This window comes from Thunnus albacares, chromosome 9 (genome assembly GCF_914725855.1).
Source record: "Thunnus albacares chromosome 9, fThuAlb1.1, whole genome shotgun sequence".
NCBI lineage: Eukaryota > Metazoa > Chordata > Actinopteri > Scombriformes > Scombridae > Thunnus > Thunnus albacares.
The window spans coordinates 24,835,864-24,848,562 of NC_058114.1; the positions used below are offsets into that span (position 1 = coordinate 24,835,864).

At 39.6% G+C, this 12,699-nt stretch overlaps 2 protein-coding genes across 4 annotated transcripts in view; both read left to right on the forward strand.

Moving 5' to 3' along the window:
- Positions 1-6,499, forward strand: part of ddr2a (discoidin domain receptor tyrosine kinase 2a) — a 32,887-nt gene extending 26,388 nt beyond the window's left edge. The window contains exons 10-17 of one of the 2 annotated variants that reach the window (XM_044362048.1): positions 1,038-1,174; positions 1,310-1,526; positions 1,610-1,842; positions 1,944-2,071; positions 2,179-2,376; positions 2,470-2,704; positions 4,250-4,399; positions 4,483-6,499. In XM_044362048.1, the coding sequence (XP_044217983.1) occupies positions 1,038-1,174; positions 1,310-1,526; positions 1,610-1,842; positions 1,944-2,071; positions 2,179-2,376; positions 2,470-2,704; positions 4,250-4,399; positions 4,483-4,614 (1,430 nt within the window). In that variant the 3' untranslated portion in view covers positions 4,615-6,499. The remainder of the gene's footprint in view (positions 1-1,037; positions 1,175-1,309; positions 1,527-1,609; positions 1,843-1,943; positions 2,072-2,178; positions 2,377-2,469; positions 2,705-4,249; positions 4,400-4,482) is intronic. The other variant, XM_044362050.1, reaches the window with a different exon arrangement.
- Positions 6,500-6,635: 136 nt separating this feature from the next.
- hsd17b7 (hydroxysteroid (17-beta) dehydrogenase 7) lies at positions 6,636-10,479 on the forward strand. 2 transcript variants are annotated; one of them, XM_044362051.1, is made up of 9 exons: positions 6,643-6,797; positions 7,077-7,283; positions 7,388-7,480; positions 8,299-8,413; positions 9,225-9,419; positions 9,516-9,629; positions 9,778-9,834; positions 9,920-10,018; positions 10,104-10,479. In XM_044362051.1, exons 1-9 carry the CDS (start codon positions 6,763-6,765, stop codon positions 10,200-10,202), a joined length of 1,014 nt encoding a protein of 337 aa, XP_044217986.1. In that variant the 5' UTR covers positions 6,643-6,762; the 3' UTR covers positions 10,203-10,479. The 2 variants fall into 2 exon arrangements, with proteins under 2 accessions (XP_044217987.1, XP_044217986.1); XM_044362052.1 differs by lacking the exons at positions 9,516-9,629; positions 9,778-9,834; positions 9,920-10,018; positions 10,104-10,479 and having other exon boundaries at positions 6,636-6,797; positions 9,230-9,394.
- The last annotated feature ends 2,220 nt before the right edge of the window (positions 10,480-12,699 follow it).

Below are 12,699 nucleotides of genomic sequence, written 5' to 3' on the forward strand. Positions count from 1 at the left end.
GGCCCATTTTGTTTGACAGTTGAAGTCTACGTTCAATAGTCAACTGCAATAAATAAATAAATTAAGCTAATTTCAAGGCCATTGTTGGAGTACTGGTAAAATAGTTATCCCATCAAAGATGAAGATTTGTGACGTCCACCAAGAGAAATTTCTTTTTGCAACAATGAAGCCTAGAAACAAACATATAAACATAAACTCAATAAAAACACAATAAGATAATTGAAGACATTAGTACTGCTGGTACTATAAACGCAGTACAGCATCCAAAAATGGCTTCATGTCATAAAAGCAAAGAAAAATTGTAACAATAACAGGAATAAGACAAATTGCTAAGCTGTGCAGGGAACTGAGAGGCAGTTCACATTGTATGAGAATAATGAGCGTTTCTTGCACATGGAATAAATGTCAAATTCCTTAAAGCTGTACACGCCCGTAGTCCACCCACCCAGGTGTTTTCACTCATGTTTTCTCATGGCTCTGTGGGTGTGTACAGACTGTGCTTGATTAACAGCTCCTATATTTGCAGCCGTTAAGGCAAGCCAACTTACACTGCTATCGCTGTTTATAGTTTTTAGAGTTTGGCTGATGTTGCACTGTATCCCTGCTGCTTTTTTCTCCACACCTACAAAAGAAAGCAAGAGATAGCAAAAAAAGGACTGAGCAAGAAATTATTTTCTGTTCAGAACAGTAATTCCATAGTAGTTACATTTAGGTGTGAGAGTAAACCACGTCACTGAACCAGCATGCATGATAGCAGGGCCCTTGTAGTGGCACACTTAATGAAATGCAACCATGATTAGTGTCATTAGTTACACCTGTTGATGATCTGCCGTGAGAAAGATGTACTCTGCCTTTGCACTACAATTCACAAAAATTACTTTTTAAAAATTGACTTTTTTTGTAAATAAAACCTTCAGTCTAGTTAATGAGGTGAAATTTGATTGAGTATCAGGACTATCCTGATTTAACTGAACATTTTGCATGCAAGTAGTACAGTCTCCATCTTCAAAAGGTGTCTCTCGCTGTTCCTTCCCTAGAAGATGACCCCACCCACAAAGTAGATGACAGCAACACCCGGATTCTGATTGGTTGTTTAGTGGCCATCATCTTCATCCTTGTGGCCATTATTGTCATTATCCTGTGGAGGCAGGTGTGGCAGAAGATGTTGGAGAAGGTGAGTTAAAATAGATTTGAGATTTTGAGTAAAATATATCATACTGACACTATCTCATGGATGTTATGTGATTTTGTGGTTTTCCTTCGGGAGGTGGTCAGATCTGTTCTTTCACCCCCGCGTGCTTTATTCTAGGCCTCTCGCCGGATGCTGGATGATGAACTAACTGCTAGTTTGTCAATACAGAGTGAGACGTTTGTGTACAACCACAACCACAACCAGTCGAGTACAACCAGTGAACAAGAGTCTAACTCTACCTACGAGCGCATCTTCCCCCTGGGTCCAGACTACCAGGAGCCCTCACGCCTTATATGCAAGCTGCCAGAGTTTGCACAGACCTCAGAGGAGGCTGGTAGGTGGACACTTCAATTTACAGACTTACAAACTACAATCATATTGAGAGTCTTAGTTACAGTGTCCCATATTGTGTTCCAGCTTCTACCAGCACAGCAGCGTCCAAATCAACCACAGCTACTGTAGTCCAAGATGGGGTCCCTCACTACGCAGAGGCAGACATTGTAAACCTGCAAGGCGTGACTGGAAGCAACACATATGCCATCCCTGCACTAACTATGGACCTGTTGTCAGGGAAGGATGTTGCAGTGGAGGAGTTCCCGCGAAAACTGCTCATATTCAAAGAGAAACTGGGAGAGGGACAGTTTGGAGAAGTGTGTGTTCTTCATCAATCTATTACAGCTTTACTTAGAGCTTTAGATAAGCTTTACTATTATTATTATTATATATCACCTCTCCTCTCCTCTCTTTTCAGGTGCACCTGTGTGAAGCAGAGGGAATGCAGGAGTTCATGAATAAAGAGTTTTTATTTGACATCCCCGAGGACCAGCCAGTTTTAGTGGCTGTGAAGATGCTCCGTTCAGATGCCAACAAAAATGCAAGGTATTGACTCTGCGTGCTACAGGGATCTTGTTGCCTGTAACTGAAACTGACAATAAATTTTTTTACGGTGTGAAGTAAGTCACTTATTTGTCTTCTTGTGTTGGTAGGAATGACTTCCTGAAAGAGATAAAGATCATGTCCCGTCTGAAGGACCCCAACATCATTCGCCTGCTTGCTGTGTGCATCTACAGCGACCCTCTCTGTATGATCACAGAGTACATGGAGAATGGAGACCTCAACCAGTTTCTGTCCCGCCACGAACCGGAGGGACAACTCGCTCTGCTCAGCAATGCACCTACAGTCAGGTGAGTGGTCATGTATAAATAATTAAATGCCTGTGTGAAATTTTTTTCTTCCTTCTCAACTCATGAGTCCCTCTCTGCATTTCTCCCATCCAGCTTCAGTAATCTGTGCTACATGGCCACTCAGATCGCATCGGGGATGAAGTACCTCTCCTCTCTAAATTTTGTTCATCGAGACTTGGCCACGAGGAATTGCCTGGTGGGCACGAAATACACAATAAAGATAGCTGACTTTGGCATGAGCAGGAACCTGTACAGTGGTGACTACTACCGCATCCAGGGCAGAGCGGTACTACCGATACGCTGGATGTCATGGGAGAGCATCCTGCTGGTGAGGACCACTGCTTGTATAATGGATAAAATTGATTCAGTGTTTTCTTGAAAAGTTGATACTCAAGTTTGTGTTTATGTGTGCATTTCCTGGAATTTAACTGACATACAGTATATAACAAAAGTGAGTACACCCCTGCGCAATATCACTAAAAATTTAAATGATTCAAAATTGTATCATCTTACAATAATTGTAGTGTTTTTAGGGTGAAGTGTAGGGTATTTGATCTTATTTATAATTAAAAACAAACAGGTTAGATAGACTACATTAAAAATACAAGCCTCAAAGTACAACCTCAATGCAACAAAAATGATTACACCTGTGACTTCCAGTTAAGACTAGTTGCCTGAGCAAGGTTATAAAAGAACCTGTGAACACCACAACTTTCTTAATTTAGGCCTGGGTTGTGTCTAATGCAACACAGCTTCACATGGTGAGAAATTACCAGAACAAGTAAGAAAGCAGATTGTGAGACTTCATAAAGATGGGAGGGGGTACAAGATCGTCAGTAGGTTACTGAACAGAAGCCAAACACAGTTGCAGCAGTGGTTAGGAGGTACAGGAGGACCCATACTACCAATAACAGAAGGTGCAGTGGCCGTTCAATGTTGCATTGGAAAACAGACGGGCAAGTGCTTCTGTCTTGGCTCAAGGATTATTTGTGGAAATTGGTGTTTCAGTGACTGCTCAGACAGTTCATGAAGTCAACCTCTACGGACGACATCCAAAAAGAAAACCATTACTCACAAAACAGCACAAAACTGCAAGATTAAACTTTGCCAAAGAACATGAAAAGAAGCCTGACGAATAAACCAAAATAACTTAGTTTGGATCTGATGGGGTCCAGCATGTTTGGCATGGACCTGGTCAGGACTACCGCAGTGACTGCATAGTGCTGACTGTGAAACATGGAGGTGGGAGTTTGCTGATATGGGGCAGCATGAGTAAAAAGGTGTAGGGGAGATGACATTTATAGATTACACTATGATTGCAAATTTGTATAACCAAATACTGAATGAAATGATTCCCAGTCTCAAAAACGTTGGCAGGAGAGGAATTTTCCAACATGACAATGATTCCAAACACACTGCAAAAATCACAAGTTTTTAAAGACACACAGGCACAAAAGTATGACCTGCCTAAGTATATCCCTTGACTTGAATCCAATAAAACACCTTTAGAGTATTTTAAAGAGGAAGGTAGAGACACAAAATCCCTCCAGCAAAGAGCAGCTGAAAAGAATTATCTGTGAAGAATGACAGAATGTCTTTTCACAGATCTGGGCAAGACTGGTACCATTCATGCCCAGGTGGACTTTCATCATTATTTAATTGGTCAAACATTATTTTTCTTCTAATGAATTGGCTTTATTCTTTTTGGGTTCTCCTAAAAACGAATTAAAAGTGTATTAAGTGGACAGGATTTATAATTACTTAACATTTTAGTGATACTGACCAGGGGTGCACACAGTTTTGTTATATACTGTATTTGCAGACAGTGCAGGAAAACATACTGATCACTATTTTCACTATTTTTGTCGTGAAGGGAAAGTTCACCACAGCCAGCGATGTGTGGGCCTTTGGGGTGACTCTGTGGGAGATACTAAACTTTTGCAAGGAGCAGCCCTACTCTCAGCTCACTGATGAGCAGGTGATAGAGAACACAGGGGAGTTTTTCAGGGACCAGAAAAGACAGGTAAGTGTCATCACAAACACGTCACCTCATACTTACAAACACCAGTGAATCATTGGCTTTATTTCTCTCTCATTATCATGCAGATCTACCTGCCTCAGCCTGTGCTGTGTCCGGACTCGCTCTACAAGATCATGCTGAGCTGCTGGAGGAGGAACACAAAGGAACGGCCGTCCTTCCAGGAAATACACCGAGCCCTCCTGGAAATACAGCCTTAAAGTCAGGGCGATGTTTAAGACAGTGCTCATCTCTGAGAGAAATGGTGCATGACAAGAGTAGACCATGGTGCAGACACAATCCAGGTTTAAGCTATCTTGTTTCAACTGAGAAACAAGGTGGGAGCCACCTGTGGGCTCTAAGCTACGATTTGGGAAACACTGTTTCATGGACTTGCACACTTCAAAGATGGACTACCAGAGACATTTGGTGTGTGTCAGTTTGAGTTTAATTAGCATGTTTGCTAATTTGTTTTATAGACATATATTCTTAGAAAGTCTATTCTGATTTATCGTACATTTCCCAAAAACACACAAGAAAAGGACATGATGTTTGGTTGCGACGTGTGTTGCAGGAGCCAAAATTAAATGTAGCAAGTAACATTCGGCACTTTTGAATATGTATTTTAAGTTCCTTTTTTTTTTTTTTTTTTTTTAAATATGAGTTTGAATTTCCCATTTTACAGTGTTTGAAGTATTGATGACAAACTTATGCAGCATTGTTGAGTAACTTTCTTGTGCTTTCTTTTGGAAGACTGCTTGAATGTAGAGGGGAAAAGTGCAGCAAACCATTACTGTCACATTTTGTTTCAAGTATTTCATCTCAGTTTCTCAGACAAACTCCACACATTTTTAATAACAAAGAAAATATTACATTAATAGAACATCTTTCTCACCTCCCTGCAGTTTTCCTATACGGTGATTTGAACATGAAGTGTATGACTGTGTATTTTCAATAGATAAGTCTCAAATATCAATATTTTGTATTAATATTTATATGTTCATATTTGTTCTGTTTCTGTTTTGTTGATATATTTGTGTATTAATATGTTCTTTGGAGTATTATATTTGATTGAATGCAGTACTTCTCCTCATATTCTGGATCTACACAACAACAACTACTACAGTAAATATTTTTTCCCCACTGCAAACTGTCAAGAATTGATCACAAACAAATATCAGCATCATGCTGCTTGATTATTGATCGTGTAAGAGGCTTATCAGGAGGCTGTCTAAGCTGTTTTGTCCATGTTGGGTCAACAGTATGTGTGCATGGAGAGATGTTGGGCGTGTTAAACATGTTAATGCATGTGTGCTTATAGTTTGTCTGTGTTGAAAGAGAAAGTAAATGGTATTTTGAATCAGGAATGTAGACGAAACAGGAATACTCAACATAAATCATGTGTTTAATTGGAACGATGGAATTTGTATGACTGCTACAGATCATCACTTTCACAGCAGATTATACTGTATTAGATCATAAAAACACAACTAATGACTCATCTACAAGCTGTAGTAATCAGCAGTTTGCTCTTTCTTTTATTCATGTATGCTGGAGTCTTCATTTTGTCTTCTTTTCTAGCATAATTCTGTGTGTAACTACCACTGTTTCAGTCAGTTCAGCTGTATTTACAGCCTTTTTATCAGAGACCTTTGTCCCATTTACAGTACCTTCCATAAAATACACTCATGCCTCCTGCCCTAATGCACGGCATTTTCATCTTTTATGTAGAGGTCATTTTTTTCTTTCCTTACTTTGTGATCTATGAAAAATATCTGCACAAGTAGATAAATAGTTGATAATTGTTTTGCAAATAAATTTGTGTATTTCAAATTCCTAATGGACATGAGGCATGTGGTGATTTTCACTGGATGAAAGAGCATTTTCATGGCATTTACAATCCTCTCAGTGATATAAATGAATTGGACGTAGATGTATAGCTGTAAAAATATTATTGCACCTGAACAAATTCATGATTTGTTTGGTTTTATTACACCTTTGTACTCAAATGTTTGTTTTTCAGTGAAAATGTTTTTTTTATATACGTGTAAACAAAAGTTGTACATTGATAGACAAAATACAAATAAAACCAAACAGGGAATTCTATCTTTGAGAGCTCTTTGCTTTATTCATATCTACTGAATATTTTACTCTGTGTGGGCTGTCTTCTAGCTGAGCTGACTGTGATCATGATCTGATTGGCTGAGTCCTGCTGCAGTATCCAATCACGATGTGGAGGAGGAGTGAACAATATGACTCCACAGGAAAGGAAAATACTTCATGGACTGGACACAGAGCTTGTTGCTTCAAAAGTGCAGTAACTTTAATGTTTTCTGTGTGTAACTTGCTGCCGGTTTGGGCTTGAAAAGATGAATAAGGTGGTTTTGGTGACGGGAGCAAATAGGTAATAACTGTATTTATTTGATAACTTGTTTTCATGATAAAGTCTGGCTTCTTTGGGTGCAAAGGTTGCATGACATAACAGAACTTCCAAGAACATTGATAAAATTAATTTAAACTCAATTGTAAGGAAAAAGCTGTTGCTGGATTATTTTAGTCCCTTTATTTGTTATATGGAGTGCTCATGTGTGGAATTAACTAGATTATTTTGGTGGATTTTGTAAATACTATTGTTTAGCAGTAGTGACAGTTATGACAATACCATGTGTGGCTGTTCCTGCAGTGGCATCGGCCTGGCGCTTTGTGAGCGTCTCCTCTCGCAGGACACAGAAGGTCTCCAATTGTGTCTGGCCTGCAGGAACATGCGCCGGGCTCAAGCTGCTCGCTCTGCCCTCCTCACCTCTCACCCCTCAGCTCAGGTGGCCCTGCTGCAGCTGGACACCAGCAGCATCTCCTCAGTCCTCAGTGCTGCACAGGAGGTCAAACTCAGGTGGGAGGACAGACTCACATCAGCATGGTGGTCACACACATTCAGACCTAGACAGTCATATGTGTTTTATATACATTAGCTATGACTTTATTTGTCAACTGTAGGTATAACCGGCTGGACTACCTCTACATGAATGCAGGCATCATGCCCAACCCACAGTTCGATGTAAAAGCCTTTTTCAAAGGCCTCTTCTCCAGGTACGTGGTTTATTTTAGATGCTCACGTGGTGCAGCATCTCTTGTCTACACTGGATGTGCATGTTAGACAACTGAAGCTCCTTTAAATCACTGAGTAGTACAGCACCTGGTGGCTTTTATATTTAAACAGCAAATAGATAGTGTGTCCACATCCCATATACCATAATTTTAGGTCAGGTGCAGGATAACAAATGACATGAAGGAATAAAGCAAAGTGTCAGCACACTGGATTGTAGCTCCTAAAATCTTTTTGTTACTGACTAAAAATGGCAAAATTTCGACCTAACTGGGTCTTCACCAGTCATCATGACAAAGAGTAAGGCATATATAGACACCAAATTAGTCATCACAAAGACAATTTCTGGCAACAATCGACACTTGATCGCAAACATCTTATTATCAAAACTTGAAGAAAGTCACAAAAAACATTTGCAGCCCCCACAACAATATATACAAATAGACGAAGGTTAAAAAGGACAAAACTGAAATACCAATTCCCAGAGGAGGAAGAAAGGGGAAGAGGAAAAAGGAAATAGGAAAATTGTGATTGTTTGTGATGACGTTAGGATGATGTAACTCATTTGGTGTCTATACTTGCCTTGCTTTTTGTCATGTTGGCCGTTTGCCTGATGAAGACCCGGTAAGGCTGAAACGTTGCCTCTTTCAGACAGTAATAACAAGACTTTGGGAGCTACAATCTAGTGTGTGAGCTTTTTATACTTTGACGTGTCTCGTTTATGTAACATTGTTTATTTCAAACATCTATTTCCCATGCTGCCTTTCTCAGAGCCCAAACCTCTATAATGCCTTTATTGCAGTAATATTATCACCATGTTTGCCACTGGCGAGGGGATTCTGACGCAGAAGGATGGCATCACTCATGATGGCTTGCAGGAAGTATTCGCGACCAACCTCTTCGGTCACTTTCTACTAGTGAGTCACTGGACTTATCTGGCATTTTGGTCCGATCCACACATACAGCATAAAGCCATGTTTCCTTCAGGTTTCTGCAGAGAGAGCAATTCTTGTTCATTGTTTAGCCTTGAGAAGTGATACTGGATCTGTGTGTCACTTAGCAACGATGTTCATTAAATATTAACAGTGCGTACTGTCCTAGCCATAAGGTCAGGGTATTCTGCTTACTGTGTGTTTGCAGACAAATTCTAAAACTTGCGTTTCCATCACAGAGGAATGTACTTATTCATCACACCATTTAGTTTACAGGGAAAGCACATTTTGTTTTTAGACAGGTGGAGTAAAATTACACTTTTCTGGTAAGGTCTTGGTTTGGTTTGCACATCCATATCAATTAGATTGTTCCTCTCATTGAATTTTCAGTGTCAAACTTTGCTGATTATTTTAAGGAATCTGAAAGAAATATTAGTATTATTTATTTGTGCTCTAAGATACATGGAAAGAGATGGCATAGCATTGTCATTGCAGGATAAAATCTACATCTTTTTCAGTCATTTTGTAGTAAAAATAGTTTTTAAGTGAAAAAAAATTCTGCAACTGAGTTACTGAGTAATTGATTATTTCCCCCTTTTTCTCATACAAATCAAACTGTGAGACATTTCTAGATGAACATTGAATTTTCTTCATACAAATCATCAGTCTGCCTCATTTTGTCTTGTTGACTGAACTGCAGAGGAAGCAAGATTTTATGAAAACGTACTATTTCAGGCTGAAACTGATCCTTAATAACTGATATATATTTTGTTGTGTTTCTCTGTGTTATGGAGAGATCAGGGAGCTGGAGCCTGTTCTGTGCCAGGCAGGCCGGACCTCACAGCTAATCTGGACCTCCTCCAGTAACGCTCACCGCTCAGCTTTTAACCTTGAAGACGTACAGCATCAGAGAGGCACGCAACCCTACAGCTCCTCCAAATATGCCTCCGACCTACTCAGCCTGGCGCTCAACACACACTACAACAAACAGGTCAGCCGGCACACACTTCACATGTATCATCCACGTCTGTGAGGTAAACTGTTCTTCCTATACACTATTGATGACTGCTGTCATTGTGCTTTTCAGGGTTTGTACTCATCTGTGATCTGTCCTGGTTTTGTGATGACCAACCTGACCTACGGCATCCTGCCCTCCTTCCCAGCATTCCTCTGGTCCCTGCTTATGCCTGTCTTTTGGCTTGTAAGTAATACTCTCAGTATATATATATATCACACCTGTTTTTTTCCAGTTTGGTTGTCTTTATGCTATCGTGGGTGTAAGAAGAATTAAAAAACAGCACTGGAGTTATTTTGTTGGATCTGAATGCATCTTTCTTTCATGAATACAGATAAGAATATTCACCAATACTTTCACCTTGACACCTTATAATGGAGCTGAAGCCCTGGTAGGTGAAGCAACATTTCAAATTTCCAATGTTCAGTTTCTCAGTTCAGTACAAACTGATTCATGAATACTGCTCTCGCTTGTAGTTCTGGCTGTTTAAGCAAAAGCCTGAATCACTGGACCCACAAGCCAAGTACCAAAGCTTAACATCCTGGCTAGGCAACAACTACACACAACCACGCAAGGTACCGTATTAAATACTATCCATCAAAATTTAGTTTAAATAGTCTTGTATAACAGTTAATGTGAGTTTTGTATCTTGTGTTCCAGATGGATATTGATTTGGAAACATCAGACACTTTGTATGACAAATTGCTGCAACTAGAAAGTGAAGTAAGGAAGAAACTGAAGGAAAAACAACAGTCCTAACATCTTCACAGTGGCCCCACAGGAGCTGGATCATCTTGATGCACATCACACAATTCTGTCATGGAGAGCATTTTATTTTTGGCTTGAAGGTCTCCTGGGAGTAACATGCACACTGGCTGTCAGATCTCTCAGTATTAACACAGCAACATGCAAGTCTGAATTTACAGCAAGGATGAGCAAGACACAGTGACTCTATGAGTATTTTAAGCTTGATTTGCTGTTTTCATTTGTATTTTCTGTTTCAGGCATGAAATAAAAATGTCAGTTAAAGGACAAACAACCAGGATTACGCGTGTTGTGATGGTTTGAGAGCGAGTTCAGAATAAAACCTTGTGTTCATCCACTTCAGTCCTCTTCTTCTCAGTCCACTCATGATCCATTTCATTATATATCGGCAATCTGGTTGTTAATCCCATGATCCTCACGACAAAATGCAGTGCAGTCCGACAACAGACTATCAGTATCATGCCAAAAGTTTACATAAGTGGTCTGCGTGAGCCCCTCTGCGGTGTATGGTGGTGCCTGCAGATGCGCACAGGCGCACCTGAAATTCCGCTCAGGTGGAGGATTTGGGGCGCAAACCCAGCAGTGGTCCCCGTGCACGGCAGCTTGTTTCTCAGTCCCGCACTCCTCCTCCTCGGCTCCGCTCAGCTTCGGGTTACAAAAAGCCCACACCATCCCGCAGAAATAGACGAAAAACGTGCCCATGACCATAACCATGAGCGCGTAGGACTCTATCATGGCTTTGGTGACTGGAGATGTCATCTTTGAATGCGCCGGAATAATATGAGGTTGAGTTCTCAAAGTGCGTTCAGGAGAGACTGTCAGTGTGTCTGGCATCATCCTGTGGGTTGGACCACTCGGTTCAGAGACAGTGACAATCAGAAAATAAAGTATTGCTTGTGTCGCCACCTCACTCTCATTATAAAACAGACATCTGACATCTGTGTGAGAAATAGCACAAAAGTCAGTCTGTTGGCACAATGAACCCACTTTGATATTATCCTGCCAATTTGGGAACATTGGACAAAAACTCCAGACACTGGTGTGACTATATATTATACATAAAGTCAATGTCTAGTTCTGGTTATGCATTTTGGTTTATGACCAAAAATGTAATGTTTTGATTAAATATCACATAATTTTCAGTAACTACCCACTTAATCATGATAATATAAACCAGGAGAGCAGCAGAAAGGTTCAGTGATAAAGCTGAGCTGACCTTTAAAATCTGTCCAAACAGGGAAAAACGTCAGCCTCATTACCCTAATTGAAAGATTGTGGACTTTAAATTGAGGCCATTCTGGACAGAATTAAAAACAAACAAACAAACAAATTCAGCTGAATGTAATTCTGTAATTAGCTGTAATTCTGCACAGCCACTAATAACAATATTAAATATCCATTCACATTTTTTGAAACGTATTTTTTTAAAGGTTAACATTTTTCTTCCTGTTTGTGTTTGATTGTCTCTAGTGAGAATACCAAGTAGGAGTGTGAATAAGAACATTTTAGAATCATTATCTTTGTATTTATGATACAAAGCAAAAATACATAGACTGTATGTGAGTGAATGTAACAGTATACAGACTGCAAGTATCCATTTGTCTCCCTGACAATCACATGTGTTCCCTAACAAGCCCATCAGCTGGCAGGGTTTGACTTTCCTTATAAGGTCAAACACCCACAACTCCCAAAATATCATCAATGATCAATGAGACATTGGAACTTGAGTTTATTGCCTCTTTCTAGAGCTTTACATCACAATATGTTAACCTTGCTGGGTTTAGGCATACTTAATTTTACATCAAAACATCTCAGGGAAACATTGGTAAGAACATTGGACACACATAGATCACAATGGTACTCTGATGTTGTCAAGTATTAAGATTAAAGCCATTTATCTGAGCGGCAAATGTTTTTATATTAAATATCTTTATTATCCAATTTAAAAAATAACAAAAACTGTATTATGTTGCTTCCGATGTAAAAACAAACTGTACTTTGTTAGATGGGCAAGAGGCATAAACAAACCACCAGAGGCCATTTATTTATTTAGGTACATATATATGTATGTATTTAAATTTTGATGAAATACCTTTCTTACATTTTAGTCTGTAACTAATGAATCTTTTCAGTTATCATCACATCAGAGGTTGTAGTTTTGAGTGAAATATCTCTCTCCGCAGCTGTACTTTGTTTTTATTGCTAATTTACAAATGTTAGCATGCTAACATGATAATCTAAGACGGTGAACTGGAAGCCTGAATATTATACCTGCTTAACATCAGCATTGTCTGTACGAGCATCATGTTACAGCTCAAAGTACAGCTTCAGACTGCAGACTCTTAGTTTTTAAAGATTGCCTCTTCTGCTACAATAATGTCCTGAATCTTAACCGTTTATGAAAGGAAGCAGTGAAGACTTATCAGGATGTCTGTCTGACTATATGATGCCTTTCCTGTTCATGATCAAAACTGTTGCGCAGATACACCCA

Coding starts and splice junctions, on each gene's coding strand:
- hsd17b7 (XM_044362051.1), top strand. CDS start 6,763: ATGAATAAGGTGGTTTTGGTGACGGGAGCAAATAG. Junction 7,284..7,387: donor GCACAGGAGGTCAAACTCAG/GTGGGAGGACAG, acceptor TGTCAACTGTAG/GTATAACCGGCTGGACTACC. Junction 8,414..9,224: donor TCTTCGGTCACTTTCTACTA/GTGAGTCACTGG, acceptor TGTTATGGAGAG/ATCAGGGAGCTGGAGCCTGT.